This window comes from Betta splendens, chromosome 9, assembly GCF_900634795.4.
Source record: "Betta splendens chromosome 9, fBetSpl5.4, whole genome shotgun sequence".
Taxonomy (NCBI): domain Eukaryota; kingdom Metazoa; phylum Chordata; class Actinopteri; order Anabantiformes; family Osphronemidae; genus Betta; species Betta splendens.
The window spans coordinates 1,948,893-1,966,681 of NC_040889.2; the positions used below are offsets into that span (position 1 = coordinate 1,948,893).

Sequence of the window (17,789 nt, forward strand, 5' to 3'; positions counted from 1 at the left end):
GACCAGGGCTACTGGGAAGTGGTTCCGTCCCTTCCAAGTGGGATGCTCTGCAGTTTTAATTGCATTAGTCATACACACTTGTCCAGGAATCTGGGGGCTCCTTCCGGGGGGGCCAGTAGACTTCCCATTGATGGCTTTGTCTGCTGGACCCCCCGGAGAATTGGGTATCTCCCAAAGTTCCTCATACTTAGCTACATACACATACATTTAGGGCCGGGGGTGGGCTCTTTCACTGGGGCCTGGGGCTGAGGCCAGTTGTGGCCTCGGCCACTGGCCCTGATGGAGAGATCACCACCCAGTTTTAACTGCAAAAAGACATTTAGGGCGCGGGGGGGGCACTGTCCGGGGGACACACCGTCAGCCAGCGGTTGTGCTCCTGGAGGTGTCACCCACCTTCAGTGCACTTTAGTTCCACACACTCACGTCCAAGCTGGGTTGCAGGGTTCTGGGGTGCCTTTTTCTGCTGCCCTCTGCCCCCTCCGGGTTGGGGGGGTTGGTCGGGGCTCGGGAGGAGCTGCGGTCCCTGCCTGGGGCCACATGGACGGCAGGCCGGAGACCTACCCTCCCCACGAATGTGATCAAGCGAATGGTGTGGGTGGGAGAATGTATCTGAGAGTGCATTGGTTCACGTATGATTGACTAGTTTGTTATGAGAGAGTCTATGGTGTGTGTGTGTGTTGATGTGATGATGTGTGTTGCACATGTGGGTGGGTGTATGCATCTGTGTTTGTGTGAGTTGGTATGCGTGTGGTGCGGTTGAAGTGTGGGGGGTCCGGTTTTTTCGCCCGGGGTACGATGATCGTCTGCCTGGGTGGTCTCTTTTCTGCTGACCCCACCAATTGCTGGCCTTGTGCTGCAGGCCGCTGTAGCGCCAGGGGATGAGGTCGGGCCGATGGGGTAGGCCCCGCTCCGCCCGTGTGGGGGTGGTGGACTGGGGGCGGGCCCCACTCTGGGCGCGGGGGCATCTTCTGGCGGGCTCCCTACGGACCGTGGGTCCTCGGGCTCTACTCTTTCAGGCCGACCCTCCCGCCGGGGGGAGTGTTTGCCCCTGGTTCTCATGGGGCGGACAGCGTTGACCCCCGGTGGCCCACTCTGGCCTCGGGTGCTGTCTCTGTGGCTGCTGCAGCTCTGCCTGGGGGGCTCTGTGTGGGCGGCTTGGGTCGCAACACCTGCCCTCCTGGAACTGAAGGTGTGTGTGCTCCCTGGCTGCTAGGATTCCTTCCTCTGCTTGCTGGATGGGCGTAGTGGCGGAGCCCCTCACATCACCCTGGCTTCCACAAGTGGCATTGTTCATGCACCAACGTCTGCCTCACCCTTTGGGTGAATAATGTTAAGCTACAGCCTTACTAACCTTGTAGTGGGACACTTTCCAAATCCAACTGTAAGTATTATTGATACTTATCACTACCAACATGAATAATGTGTGAATATGGAATTTGTGGTGTTGTATGTCATGACTTTTATTAAGTAGTATGGGATATGTATAATAATGCACATATGTATGTATATTGTATGTATTCGTTTGTATTAGTATGTGCACATACCTTAGCACTATTATTGGTATTAGTATTAATCTCCAAGGTAAACCACAGCACAAAAATTGTTTAGTTATGAATGTGTTAGCCTAAGGTACATCCATGCTTCTTATTTATTTTATTTATTTTATTTATTTTTTTTTTTTTTGCTCCGATTGTTTACTTAACAGATTTGCTTGGTTTCAGCAGCTGGTTGCACCCCTTACCCCCCCTCCCCCCCACCCTCCCGCATACACACCCTAAAGCAGAAACCTAACCTGTCCACCAACACAGCAACATCACACACATTTTGGATTAGCTAAATAAACCATTAAATAAACCATAAATCAGGAAGAGTATATATATTCTATATATACTCTTCTTGTTAAAGCAAAGCTGTCCATCACAATATGGCATTCAGCGTAATATATGCTGCTTGCTTAACTGCTGGACAGAACAAAAAAAAAAGAAAAAAAAAAAAAAAAAAAAAAAAAAAAAAAAAAACAAACAAAAAAAAAAAAAAACCAGTGTCTGTGTCAGAGCACGTCTTTTCAGATGGAGCTCACTCTGCTGTTTGTCTTTCGTTGTTTTCCTTTGCTGATTGTCATAAGCAGGTCTTTGTGTCAGACACAAAGGCTTGTATGACAGTTTCACGGCCTCTGAAGCTTCAGACACAGTTCTTTCATGCTGGTGCAGGGCTTGTAGTAGCTGGTGAGTCTGATGAGCCCAGAACGTGATGGCTGCAGACGTCTCCATAGAAAGGGAACCCCTCAAATCTAGCAACAGAGTTTTCGCGGAAGTAATCCTTCAGCGTCAAACTTCCCTTTGCAAATGCGCTCCGTATTTCAGAAGCCGTCTTTTTTCTTGCCCACTCCTGTTGTGGACTGCGCTCAGATATGCGCACTGGTCTGTATCCTCAGTACAGACGAAAGCTCAGTTCCACGAGCCAACCCTTAGCAACTATCGTCTCACCAGCCAGAGCAGACTTTGACCTAATTAAGAACATGTATTATTGAGATTAATATTTTTTTTTGATCTAATTCATTTTCTTAATCAAATTTGGTGTTTCAACCAAATAAGATTTTTTTTTTCAACCAATTGAAATGTTTTAGCCAAATTAAAAATAAAAGTTCCAATCTTTTTGTTTTTTCCAAATCAAATCAATCACCACAAAGAAATCTCTCTCACCGGGCCGAGCCAAGTTAAGATTTGAGTTTGACTTACGATAGGGCACAAGAGATTAGTTGTTTGTGTAAGAATGTTCAGTATTGCACCAAACCAGCACATGACGAGTGTGTTGGATAAGAAAAAGCACAAAGGCACAATTTTTCCATTACAGTGTACCACACAAAAAAAAAACACATTACAACCATAAATTAACAAGATACTTAATTAATTTCACCAAAGTTATAACATTTTTTGAATCCTCATTTTAACTGTAACACTACAAAGAAAAGTACGGTTGTTTTACCCATAAGCCTTAGCGGCTCAGGACCGGACTAACCGCTGTGGGCCACTACAATATTAAAATTGAAATTGCAATGATTGACTCATGATTTTGTATTAAAATGTTCTCATTTGCTGAGGTTTACCCTTTTGTGAATGTTGCAACTCTCTAGTCTTTGTTTGAACCAATAAATATGTTAAATTCACACACACACATACACACACACACACACACACACACACACGTACGTGGAGACAGCTCTTCAGCTATGTCTTTTAGCTGATATCCTGTGGCTCACTGGCTTCACTCAGTGGCTTGCACATTTTGTTTTGCAGATCCAATCAGCTGCATTCAGCAATATATGCAAATTTAAAGCACAATGCATTGTTGTGGGTTGATGCACCATAACAGAAGCTAGTGTTAATAGGAGTGACCCTTGCAATGACTAATGAAGAGTTTTTGGATTTTGGATCTTCATGTTTAAATAAAAGATTAATCTTTATGTTCAATTACAATATTTTGAAGTATGTCAAAATTGTCAAAGTTTTATGTAATTCTTCTTTAAATCACAGAATGCTTGTTCACTTTGACCTTCTCCTTATACAGTAGAAAAGAAATATTGATGCATGATTTGTATTAAACTATGCACATTTGGCTTAGGTTTACACTTTCCAGACTGTAGCAGCATTCAATAAAATAAATACTGAGAGAGTCCTTCTTGATACGCAAGAAGCAAGGCCAATTAACTGACTGTCAAGTTAATTCCTGTGCTTAACTAAAGGTGAAATTATCTAGGTCTCAAATGCTGCAAGAATTCAGATTAATCTTGCAGGCAAACAGACATGAAAAGATGGTCCCTCTTGGGGTTCTCCCTTAGTAGAGCAAATCCCACACAACATATCACTGCTCGCTGAGGGTCATTCCCACACACAATCTCCTCACTCATGGTATACCACACAAAACAACAAGAATACATTATAACCATAAATGAACAAGATGCTTAATTAATTTCACCAAAGTTATAACATAAAGTATATGTCTAAGAGTTTAAGCAGACACATCATTAGAAAGAAGTTAAGTATGACTACAAACGAGTGAAAAAAATATGTTTGTAGAGTGAAAACTGTGGCTGTAAAAAAGTGTAAAAAAAAAGTTAAAGAAAAAAGTTCTCGCTTAAAAAAACGAGCCCTCGCACACTAGCTGTTACATCACGCACTCTAGTTCATGCAATACACACTAATGGAAAAGCTGAAAATAAACCAAAAACCACCAAAAATTTAAACTGCTCTAAATCCGAAACTATTAAATTGTTTAAAAGATGTCTGGAAGATTAATAGTTGAACGTGAAAAATAGTTTGAAGTTTGAACAGTGTCTGTAGCTTAAAGTATGCTAAAGTAGTTGAATCGGAAAGAAGACAATGCTGAAGAATATTTAAAATGGTTTTCCATTCATTTCAATGGGGAGAAATTGTTGAAAAAAGTTTAATAACTTGAAAAATACTGTATAAAAGATATGAAAAAGTTAAATGGAGACACACTTCTCCTTAAAAAATATTTTGATTTTTGAACGGTTTCTGTAGCTGAAGTATGCGGGACTAATGACCTCACAAAAAAACGTACAGAAGAAACATAATAATAATAATAATAAAGATTAGAAAAACAATACCTTGAATGCTGGAAGCTTTTACTGTATTGTGTATTGTTATATTTAAAATATCTAAACTGAAACCAGAAAGAGAGCAGGAACGTTTACTTGGTACTTTGATATATTCACCACCGGGTGGCAGAGGAAGACTCAGTTGCAGAAGCTGAGGAAGTGAATGAGTGAGTGCATCCTGTGCTTGAGAGTGGGTAAAACTCTAAAAAGCGTGCATACACAGTGCACATTTTTCAGCAGTGGCTTTGTAAAGAAAACAGTGAGCAGAGCCAAAATTACGTTAATGCTGCAGCATTAAGATAGGAGGGTCACCCAAATAAATCCCCACCAGCCTCTCAGGTCCATCAGTCACACGAACGTCATTACTCCCACCGGTAACGTTGCCTGCAAGCAAAACACGCCAATCAAACATAATCGCTACCTGTCAGTCCGCGTTCATGGCGCTAAACCCCCATCCACCCAAGAACAGCAGTGACGTCCTAACACAAATAACATAGTACGTAAGCAGAAAAAGCGTGAGCACATACCTGGAGACCACTCAAGCAACTTCATCAAAGATCGTAACTGGTTAACTTTATGTCATGACACAGGACACCGCAGATTACAACTAATTATTGTAGCTATATGGCTGTGAGGACAAATTGTCCTGTATGAAATAAAAAATATCAAATAAATTATTTTCCTGCTCTGCGTCATAAACCTCCAAGTTATTTGACCACTAACTTTACCTGTCTGAGACCAGTTAAACTGTGAGCAACCTCAAAACTGGCTGTGGCTAATGGCTGGTCACATATGGTCTAGGCTGAAATTATTCATGCCCCTGACAAATTCTGACTTAGTTCCTTTATTCAAACAGCATTTTTTGTGTGACTGGTAATGGCAAAAGATAATAAGACAATGTACATTGTAGAAAAAAGTATTTTATAATTATTATTGAAAAAAAGTGTCATTTTTACATTATTCATCATTTATTACAGCAATAAAATGCTTCCTGTAATTGCTGACCATCTTTTTGCATCTCTCTAATGGTATATTTGGTCATTCATCTTTAGTGATAAACTCCAACTGTTTCAGGTTGGAGGGTCTCTTAAATAAAAGATGAGTAATATTTTTGTCCACAATGATGCCTCTTTTACACCAAAGAAACGTTTTCCTAGTTGAATAAAAGTAACTTTATTTGCCAGGGGTATGAATAATTGTGGGCTTAACTTTATATGTTGGATGTCACTTAACCACTTTTCCTTTTTGTTTCCAGTCCTTGTAAGGGTTACCAGTGTGTCAAAGGGCCACATAATGCAATCATTCACTCTAAACTCAGGTAAGTTAGAAAGACCAATCAAACTACGTACACAGTCTTGGACTGTTAGAGGAAACCTGGGTACCCTGAGAAAACGCATACAGGCGAAGCGGAAAAGATGCAAACTCAACTCAAAAACAGATCTGGGCCTTATTACTGTGAGGCATTAGATATCTTGAATGTTTTACAAATTTTCTAAAATTTGAAGTGCAAACAGGACCAGACATGTGTGTCAGTTGGCCATGTTGAGTATGATAAAATGTGGCTTTGAAAATATTAATAAACAGTTTATTGGAATTTTAATGTCATTATGAAACAATGGGCATACAAATGAATAGACAGAAAGGCCTGCCTTCCCATACTACAGTAGATTCAGCAGCAGAAACCCTGCAATGGGGGCTTTTACAGTATCTACCCCCAGAACCAGTAGGTCTACAGTAGGTCAGAGGCCATGAATTGCACGGATAGCCAGTCTCAGCCCTCCAGGGAGCTTTCCAGGCTGCAGTAGCTAGAGAGGGAACACCCAGGAATCAGCATATTGACTCCTGTTTAGTGATACAATCTTGCATGCAGTAACATAATATACAACAAGTATAAACACATGGACACTCTGCTAGAGTTGGTTAGCTAGAGCAAGTAGAAGGGCATAAGCCAGAGAGTTGTCTATTCTCGTCAGTTTTGGATTTCCTATTGACACTGCACTACAATCTTTTCAGCTCTTCACCAAATCCATTTGTTTAAATGGTCGTCGACGCTGGGCCTCTGGGACAGGGCCAAGCCTCTGGCACAGCTGGGGGCCACAATCTACACCCAGGACAAGATCCATGGTAGTCAGAAAACATACAATACTATGGGGTGCCAAATGTAAAAGTAGCACCTATAACTAGTTTTCTCACATTTAACTAAATGACACAACATGTTTTCTCACATTTAGTTAAATGTGCAAAAGTCTAAATGTAAATGTTAAATATAAATGTAAATGTTAAATATAAATGTAAATGTTAAATGTTAAATCTAAATGTTAAATGTTAAATGTAAATGTTAAATGTTAAATGTAAATGTTAAATGTTAAATATAAATGTTAAATGTAAATGTTAAATGTTAAATCTAAATGTTAAATGTTAAATCTAAATGTTAAATGTTAAATGTAAATGTAAATGTTAAATGTTAAATGTAAATGTTAAATGTTAAATGTAAATGTTAAATGTTGGCCGAGTGTAAAACTGAATATTCATGAATGGGCAAGACTCCATCCCTACCCTCAAACAGCGCTGGTCTCAGATCAGAGACGCGAACTCAAACACGTCAAACAGTACGCATAGCTTCGCCCACATCTGACTCTGGATCGGTGCACGAAAATACTGGAGAGAAGCCTGAAGTCGAAGCCATCATGGCCGCCAGCTCCGACTCCCTCCCGTTGGGGGAGATTGAACGGGCTGTAACGGCAGGTGTGCGGGCTGAGGCTCCGCTTCAAACTGCCGTTCTGTCGTAAACACCATTAATGAGGAGTCAAGTGGGTTTAAAAAGAATATTTCTGTGGCGCCGGTGGAGAATTAGTTGGCTAACTATACTAGCTAGCCGAAGTTACGTCCAGGCTAAAAACAAAAGTTTCCAGATCAGATGTGGGCGGGGTTTGCGCGCACAGTTTGAGGTGATTGAGTTCGCGTCTCTGATCTGAGACCAGCGCTGTTTGAGGGTAGGGATGGAGTCTACTTGCCCATTCATGAATATTCAGTTTTACACTCGGCCAACATTTAACATTTACATTTAACATTTACATTTAACATTTAACATTTACATTTAACATTTACATTTAACATTTAGCATTTAACATTTACATTTAACATTTAGCATTTAACATTTACATTTAACATTTACATTTAACATTTACATTTAACATTTAGCATTTAACATTTACATTTAACATTTACATTTAACATTTAACATTTACATTTAACATTTAACATTTACATTTAACATTTAACATTTACATTTAGACTTTTGCACATTTAACTAAATGTGAGAAAACATGTTGTGTCATTTAGTTAAATGTGAGAAAACTAGTTATAGGTGCTCCTTTTACATTTGGCACCCCATACAATACAGAACAGACAGCATGAGTTCTGATTATCTTGTTTCTAATGCTGCAGTTTCACTGCCTACAGTGCTAGATAGTGTGGCCCTTTAAAAAAAAATAGAAGGCAGTGAATTGGAAGGTTAGTTCCATAGTAAGATTCAGAGATCCGCACCTCAAAGCAGAAGTCTTAAGAGTTCGAAAGGAGGTGGCATTCCAATAATTCAGGCAAATCCAAAGGGAAGTTTCCCCAAAGTTTACATCTTTTTTTCTCAACAATCTTCTTGGGCTTTTTCACTTACATGTCTCCTTTGGGTAACATTTGTATAATATTTTACTGTAATGGTGAATCACGAGGAGATGCGATGGTACATGTAAAGCAGTGTTTTGGCCTCTTTCCAGCACATAGCCAAAGTATTTCCTTTACCTTTTATATAAAGGAAGAAAATCTTCCAAGTTTTATGTTAGAAGTATTGCTAAAATTAGGAGCTTTTTAAAAATGATTTTGAAAAATTAGTCCACACATTTGTTACTTTGAGGCTGGACATCTATAACTCCTTACTGATGGTATGTCCTAATTCTCGTTAAAACCCTACAATTCTGAAAGAGAGATTACATATCTCCTACGTCATCATCTTTCCACTGACTAGAATAGAATTTAAAATCCTTCTTGTTACATACAAAGCACTTACTGTAATGATTATGCTCAATCATACCTTAAAAACTTCATAGTTCCATTTGATCCCAAAAGAACACTTCAGTCTACTTTTAGTGTTTTTCTACTTGTCCTGCCAAATGTAGAATGAGAGGCAGAGCTTTTAACTATTCAGGCTCCTCTGGAACCAGCTCCAAATTCACTTGAAAGAGCAGTACTGCAGAAAACCAGCATAGGGTTCAGAGAAGCCCAATATAGTCTGACTGATAATGCTTTATTGAATAGAAACAGATCAATGTCATGGAATGGTATTCTCTGGAGTTATGGTGACCACCCATCATTTGTCTTCTAAAATAGAAACCCAATCACTCTCAGCACTGCAGTCCATCTATAGATATGTTAAATATTTAAAATATCTTCATCAGCATTAGAGTCTCTGCCTCTGGAGTGCAACTAATCACCTGAATCAGAGTTGTGTTTCTGTTAAAGCCTGCCACATTTAGTTACTCATGTGTTCTTGGGCTTTTCAACCACAGCCATATTTTTTCCCTCCATCTTTCAGTTTGTAATTACCTTTGAACCTATAGTGTTTTTGTTGTTGTTGCTGTGGATACGATTTATTTCATTATTTTGCCTTTCCTACTCAGACAATCTTACCCAGTATGAGGAATTATTAGAGCCACAGTTTCAATTCATGTGTAATATTTAATAAAGAGTTGTAAAAATGAGAAGCTGTTTTTACAGACATACAGTTTTAAAACTACCATCGATTATTATGTATGTATATAAATTTCTGACATGTGAAACTACTGGCAGCTGTAAAATACATGCAATGACTTGCTTTGATCGATTCATGTTTATACATATTTCTATTACCTATGTCCCTTTATGATCAGTGTAAAGGCATTCATTTATCTTAGGAGGTATACAATAGAATATTAAAAATTCAAAAAGTATAATATTATTAGTAAAATATGTGAAGTACTATGCAGAAAATGTGCAGGCATGTGATTCAACTGTTCAGTAAAGGAAAGATGGTGTGATATGAATAAGAAACAATACCAAAATAAAATTCACAGTGTAATATGAATAAGAAATAATACAAAAATAAAATGCATGATGTGATATAAATAACAAATTATATCACAGTAAAATGAGCTTGCAACCTATGAAAACTAGTGAACTTATTACGAAATATTAGACGTTACCCTTTTTTAAATAGCTATTTTAAAATAGGTTTCTACTTTGCAGTGAATTACTGCAACACTGATTGTTTCTTTGTTTGTACCTAGTGAGGACCATTCCGTCAATATATTTATATTACAGATATTTTCAGACATGGTATTTGCACTAAACCACATGACATCACTATAACATTGCAACATGGATGTGAGCAATGCACACAAATTTCAGATATTAGATTAGTAGCAAGTGAAGGCAACATAATTACCTCTCCATCAAATAGGTCCATGCATAAATCCAGAAGGGCTTCCTACTTGTCCTGACTGGGCAAGATGCACTTCTAGAGATTAACTCCACTTTATAAGGCTTGTTGAACCACATTCATTAATCTTTGGTTGATGGTTAAACGTTCAGATATTTGCTCAGAATAGTTTTTACTGCACAGAAGGATCAAAAGCTAAAGATGTTAGGATAAAGCCAAACTGCTCCTGACTTTGTGTTTACTTATTAAAAAGTATAATTTTCAGAAGAGACTTTGCCAAATCAAATGAAACTCAAAACATCCTGAAGTGAAATCCACAGTTTGAACTGAATCCATCCTGTTTGGGTCTATAGTAGAAAGGTAGTCCATCAGAGGATCACACAACCAAATGAGAATGTATCCACCCTGCTGGACAGAAAGAAAAAAGGCTGACACAAATTGGTTATTGGTTAAAAAACATTGAAGATATGTCCCTTCTTTAGTGGATAAAAGTGAAAATGGCAAAAAGAACAATATAGACAATAAAATATGTAACCTCTGTTCTGGAGTTTGAGATTGCTTCATCCTCTTGGGGGCGCTGCTCTTACACTCAACTGAAGACTTGTGGACTTTAACATCATTCTCACTGCTCCCCTAAACAGAGAGGCAAGACAGCTTTGTGCTGTGATTGAAAAGAGATTTGCTTAACTATTTTTGAAATATGTATTTCTATAAATGAGAAATGTTATTTTAATTAGCTAAATTTCAGGCACTGAAACATTTAACATTAGACACTTTTAACTGTACAATAACACCCCTAAATTATAGATCCGCTAAAATATTTGCTTAAATCTGATGTGACCAACAAAAGTCTGCCAACACAAACAGTGTAACAACAGCTTTACATTTAAAGTTTTTAAATTAAGCCCAGATTTTCATGTGAAAATACAACACTCCAACTCTTACTACAAGCAATGCCTTACACGTTAAAGCTCATGCTAAAAATATAAACATGAATATACTGCCGTGTCCATAAAGTTTGATCCAAGCATGTTTAGATTTGCTCATTGGCACATATCTATGTAAAATGATGTGTGCAGGTATCATAAACCTTGGACAATGTAGTTAATCTGATTTAGAAATGGTATAACAATTGTAACAAAAAGGTATAATTGCTATATCTGTACCTGTTTTAATTGTACTGATGTATGAATTTATATATAACTGTTTCTATGTAAGTATATAACTCACCAAGTTTCTATTTCTTTGAGGGATGGCGGTTGTGGTGGTACTATTGCTGGTGCTATTGTTCTCAGGAGCTTCACGGAGAGTTCTCGGGCAAAACTCATCTCTTTGATGGACCACTGTCTGTGTAGAATGCAATTTCCTATGACCACACCAGACAGTTATTGAGCAAACAATCAGGTTCAGGTACAAAAAAAGGATTTTGGTTGTATTTGAGTAAATTTCTTTACTCTTTTACTCTATTTAAATTTATTTTTAATAACTGTGTTGGATTGATTGAACTGTCGCATAGAAGACCAAATTTGTCTCAAAAAATAAACCAAAACAAAACAAAACCACTTGCTGATCAATTAAATATCTTCTATGTATAAGAAAGTGAAGAGGGTCAGAGTTCTGCAGATACAAAGGTAAGTAAGTGTTAACCTGCCATTACTCTTTACATTACCATTCCCAGTGGTCCCATCCCCAGCATTGAGCCATGCATTGCTGAAGATTCTCAGTCATCCAGGTGAAATTATTGGAAGAATGAGTCATGTCACCTGAACGACCTCTTGACAGTAGAAAGTTTAACCACCAAACCAGGTGGCCTCTTCAGTCTAACTGACTAAAGGATATGACTAAACCTTCAGACATTGAGCTACGCATTGATTAAGTCGCCTGGCTGAGGCGTGGATGTGGAAATAAATACTGTATTCGTATAACAGATAAAACAAGCATTAAGAAAACAGCCTAATGGTGTTACAAATTAGTATTATGTAATTGAAATCTTAAAACATTAAAATGACATTTACTTTTCAAGTCTCATATGTCATATCAGTGATATCAACTGATTGATTCAAAGTTGTCAGTCTGGACAGTCCCTCCCTCAGCTCTACACTCTGCTGACCTCAGGTCCTCCCAGCTTGTATTCTCCCCAATCCTCCACCAACACTAATGACACTGCCTTGAGATTAGAGTTGTCACCCTGCAGCCACAGCCCCCATCTGTTGGGTGGTCTGGGCTTTTTGTACAGCCTTCTTTGTCCTCCCTGCCAAAGTGATAAACTAATAAGCTTGGCCAGGGACATATGGGTCAGGGCGTTTAGCATAGCCTGTCCCCTCACAATGGGGCTGACTCTGAGCCACCTCCAGGGAGCTGCAGCCAGGGTAACTGGGAGAAAACTTATTGAGGCCTAGCTGATCAATGATGTCTCTCAGACAGTCAGGCCTGAGGGACAGTATCGGACATTGTGGAAACTTTACTATGACACCTTTTATATCTGGTGAAAGTTAGAAAGTATGCACATCACAATAATGTTATGATTATTAATAAATTTCACTCATATCCAGGAAACTAATATTATGAATAAATACTGCTAAATATTTATATTTCTTATTTCACCTCTACATTTTAGTCTGTATCTAGAAGGGAAAAAAGACCAGATTAAGGTATGAGATTTAAGTTTTAAATTTATATTGTCTCATGCTAATACAAAATGTGTCAAAAGACAATAACATAGGACATGTTTTTACTTGTGCACTTTAAACATCATTTTTAAAAATTAAATTTCAAATTTATATTGTGCCACAAGAGTAAATTTAACATATATGGAACTTTGCATTTGAATACTAGATGTTAACGAAACCATAAATATATAAAACAGTTTATAGCAGAACAGTTTCCTTCCAAAGAGAGAAAGCAAAACTTGGTTTGCCTTTATAGTGTGTGCATTTGACTGGCCTAGGACTGTTTTCCATTGAGAATGTCTGCTACATACACAATGCAGGAGAGCCGTAAAAATGGAAGATCATTCCATTTGTAAAGCTGAAAAAAGTATTACTGTAGTTTCCAATTACTAAAAGAAAACTTTAATGGAAAGAACCTTTCAGAATACAAAGGTATATACTGCTTTTAATGTCAAGTTGATTGACTTGAGGTCCTGCTACCTGTGCAGTGAAACCTGATGTTATGTTGCACATGAGTAGTCAAAATTTATCTTTCCTAATAGAGCACAGAAAATTGAAACACAAATCTCCATCCATCCATTTTCAGCCACTTATCTGGAGCCAGGTTGCAGGTACAGCAGTCTAAGCAGAGAGTGCCAAAATTCACAAATCTCGAACTATGTATTTACCTAAAATACTGTATAAGTGTAGCAGGTGCATACCTGATTGCTGATGTCAGGCTTTTGTACCATTCATTAAGATCCACTTGGTTACTGGACATCAATAGAAGTTTGGCTTTAGGAAAGGATAACTGAAGAGATAGAGGGTAGTAGTTAGGAGATTTAATGGCAATGTGAAATGATAACTGTTTGGATTAATGTTGCACTGACAGCAATACAGTTAACATAGGGATCCTTGATTGTTATAATGGGACTAACATCCATATAGCATGTTGTCCTTTCCCAGTCCATTGCACAGTAGAAAAAGAATAGACAGATTAAAAGCAGTTTAAAGCCCAATATGGTGGTGAAGATTCTTAGTCATCCAGATGATGTCTAAAAATTGTTGAAAGTCTCAAGTCTTTCTTCTAGAGTTAAAAAGATTCATATCCATTACACAAGAGAACGACCCAGCACAGAAGAAATAATAGATAAGGTCCAGTATCTACAGTGTATCTCATTTTAAAATACAGAGCTCACTTGTTTGAGGATAACATTGTTCATATTCTGACAGAAAAAACAAGTGGTTTGAAAGAGATATCAGAGAAGCCTTGTCTGTACAGGTAAATCCACTCTCTCTTAACGTCAGACACAACCCTTTCTCATATTTTTCATGCTGCCCTTTCATCTTTTTCCATCAAGATCAAGACAACTTCACAAGTCCTCCAGGAAGGGCATGTTTGACAACATTGTAATGGTTGAAGGGGGAGTAATATAGTTGAGAATAAGTGAAACATTAAAATAAAAATTGCAGTGGCAAAAAAGTTTCAGACATATGCACACTTTAAAACAAATGAATGTGACGTCACATACTGTAGTATAGTGCAGCAAGGGACGCACCCTGGCGACAGGCAAAGGGTTAAGGACCTGTGTCCTTCTTGGTTTGAGTTAATGGTAGTCTTACCCCATCTAGCTGCACATTGATAAAACTAGCCTAAGATTGTAAATACCAGCAAACAAATAGGTTTCAATGAAGTGTAATTATACTAAAAAAATACATTATATATATATATATATATATATAACAGGTGTGGAGAATTTAATTAGGTGACCTTTCACATTTACCCATTGTCTATGCCACTTCTTGTTTTGGTGCTTTTATTTTGAATTTCCATTTCTCCATTTTACTTAACCAAGGTAATTAGATTAGATTAGACATACTTTATCAAGTTCACCTGTTGTTTTATAACAACCATGTTCTCTGTTTATCTGCCATTACCAGAGATATACAACCACAACATTTTTTCTGTTCATGCCAAGAAGAATTCAAGCCTGTGAGTATTGTCACATTTTAACTTTCGCTTGCTTACTTTTGTTTTTGTGCAAAAGGATTTTTGGCTCTATACACGACCACAATGGATTTGAAATGAAACAAACAATATGTGCTTCAAGTGCAGTCTGTCAGCTTCAATTTCATGGCATTTACATACAAATCAGGTGAAAGGTGTAGGAATTACAACAGTTTGCATATGTGCCTTTAATTGCTGTTGCAGTATGCTTTGGGTCATTGTCCATTTGCACTGTGAAGCGCTGTTTAATGAGTGCTGAAACATTTGGCTGAATATGAGCAGATGATATTGCCCGGAATTCATCCTGCTGCTTTTGTCAGCAGTCACATCAATAAATACAAGAGAACCAGTTCCATTAGCAGCCATACATGCCCACGCCATGACACTACCACCACCATGCTTCACTGATGAGGTTTTATGCTTAGGATGATGAGCAGTTCCTTTCCTTCTCCATACTCTTCTCTTTCCATCACTCTGGTAAGTTGATCTTGGTCATGGATGTTGTTCCAGAACTGTGAAGACTGTTTTAGGTGTTGTTTGGCAAACTTTAAATCTGGCCTTCCTGTTTTTGAGGCTCACTAATGGTTTACATCTTGTGATAAACCCTCTGTATTCACTCTGGTGAAGTCTTCTCTTGATTGTTGACACACATACACCTAGCTCCTGGAGAGTGTTCTTGATCTGACCAACTGTTGTGGAGGGTGTTTTCTTCACCAGGGACAGAATTCTTCAATCATCCACCACAGTTGTTTTCATGGTCTTCCGGGTCGTTTGATGTTGCTGAGCTCACCAGTGCATTCCTTCTTTCCTAAGAATGTTCCAAACAGTCTTTTTGGCCACGCCTAATATTTTTGCTATCTCTCTGATGGTTTTCTTGTTTTTTCAGCCTAATGATGTCTTGCTTCACTGATACTGACAGCTGTTTGGATCTCATCTTTGGCCATCGAAAAGCTGAGAAGCCAATTGGCCCATTACTTTTGGTTCCTTAACAAGTGGGACGCGCATACGCAAACTGTTGTCATTCCTACACCATTCCCCTGATCTGGATGTAAATACCCTCAAATTAAAGCTGACAGGCTGCAGTTGAAGCACGTCTTGTTCGTTTTATTTCAAATCCATTGCGGTGGTGTATAGAGCCCAAAAATGTTGGAATTGTGTCACTGTCCCAATATTTATAGACCTGACTGTATTTCCTCAGGATTGTTATGCCATATGCCTTTGTTTGTTTTAGCCCTTCTTTCACAGCTGAAACATAGCTTTTTCCTGGAGTTTAGTGCATTTCGATTTTGGATTGTGAGGCACACCAATCATATTTGTTTGCCAGTTTGCCTACTTTCGATCACAGGAGACTTGGGAATACTACAGTTTCAGTTCCTTTGTCCGTTAGAGTAAAGTCATACTTTATTGATCCCTTTGGAAGATTCTTTTCTCTGCATTTGACCCATACACACACGAGGAGTATCAGTGAGCAGCCACACATGAGGCGCTCGGGGAGCTAGTGTGAAGCTTGCTTACTATAAACAACTTAAAAATACTGTGCTACCATAACCCACCCGATAACGTGTACGTACATGGACCAACTATACAAGTAACTAATGATGTACAACTCATCTCCTTCTAGACAGAAGAGAACGGCTCATTAAACAATGATATTTTACTCCGTGAGAAGGGAGTGTCTCTAATTATACAGTAATGCATTAAGATTTCAAATATATTGTTATCAAATGTATTATCTAATTATAGAGTTCAGGGAGCAAGGCTTTATTGAGTGGCATATGATATTAGGCACTTGTCACTTTACGTAAAAATTGATTCCACCTCAATAGCAATGTGGTAATGAGAGAGATTTGGCAAGAAATCTGACCCTTTTACAGTAGGTACAAATTACTTTGTATAATAAGAATGACAGAGCACAGAGCCTCAACACACATAATTTGGCTTGATTATTTATACATTAAGACAGAATATTGGTCATGGATGAGGGAAAATATTCAAATAGCGATAGGATATTAGCAGGTGGAATGTGGCAGAGAAGAGGAATAGCAGGAGAGGTCAAAACAGACAGAGGACGATTAAAGAGAAAAAAATAGAGGCAGAGCCACAGATAAAAAGGCAGTTTCTACAAACATGGGTGACTAGAAAAAAACCCCAATGATTTTTAATAAAAATGATCTTTCCCACCTGACTTTGCATATATATTGCCATGGCATTTACAGCTGTCAAATTTAATTTGGCTTTAATTCTTCATGGTTATAGATGAGGAAGGCCCTGGAGTGCTGACAGCCCTTTTCCTTGAGCTCAGGTAGAGGACCAGGATCAATAAAGTGTCCTTATGAGAAATTAAGTGTAACGTTATCGAGTGTGCCTTGCTAGGATAAGAGGCTAATAAAATGCCATTGCTGCTATTAGATAATGTGCATCAGGCTGGTGTAGAGTAACAGCAGGCTTGAGAAGGATGTAGATTGATCCACAATATAATCTGATCCAACAATTAAACAATTTTGTCCTGACAGTCATCATGTATACAATACATAAACCATGACTAAATTCACTATTCAGACTATTCTTCAGTCAGTAAAAAAAATATTTTAATTCACCCTTGACAAATCAAGTCACACACATCTACAGTAGTAGCAAGGCAGAAACTACCAAAGATTATCTTGCTTTGCAGTGTGTTGAATGTACGTTGTAATGTCAGGTGGATTAATCAAGAACACTTTAACTATACTAAGTGTATATACTAATAGTAAATATGTTATCCTTATCTTTTTTTAAATCAAACCAGCATCTTTGACAACTTCTAATAAGTAATAGTTTCTGCATACCAGGAAACACTAGCAGCACAACATTAGGTGTTAGGCACAAATCCTCAAAAATAAATAAAACAAATTGATGACATGCAGCAGTGGCAGTAAACCCTTGATGCATAAACATTTTGTTTACTTGACTTATTCCTTTTATCGTTTTGTATAAAAAAATCTCAGCCAGTAGCTGTTTTGAAACCTACTTTCTAGTAGCGACAAGCTTACTGTGCTTCAAAGAAGC

At 38.2% G+C, this 17,789-nt stretch overlaps 1 protein-coding gene across 7 annotated transcripts in view; it reads right to left on the reverse strand.

The window, feature by feature from the left end:
* Positions 1-9,335: 9,335 nt before the first annotated feature.
* Positions 9,336-17,789, reverse strand: part of arhgef39 (Rho guanine nucleotide exchange factor (GEF) 39) — a 31,990-nt gene continuing 23,536 nt past the window's right edge. For 2 of the 7 annotated variants that reach the window (XM_029160806.3, XM_029160804.3), the window contains exons 9-12: positions 13,459-13,547; positions 11,319-11,454; positions 10,624-10,721; positions 9,336-10,496 (exon numbers count right to left, since the gene is read on the reverse strand). In XM_029160806.3, coding sequence (XP_029016639.1) covers positions 10,457-10,496; positions 10,624-10,721; positions 11,319-11,454; positions 13,459-13,547 — 363 coding nt within the window. In that variant the 3' untranslated portion in view covers positions 9,336-10,456. Of the gene's footprint in view, positions 10,497-10,623; positions 10,750-11,318; positions 11,455-13,184; positions 13,379-13,458; positions 13,548-17,789 lie in introns of those variants that run through there. The other 5 variants (XM_029160808.3, XM_029160807.3, XM_029160805.3 and 2 more) reach the window with 4 other exon arrangements.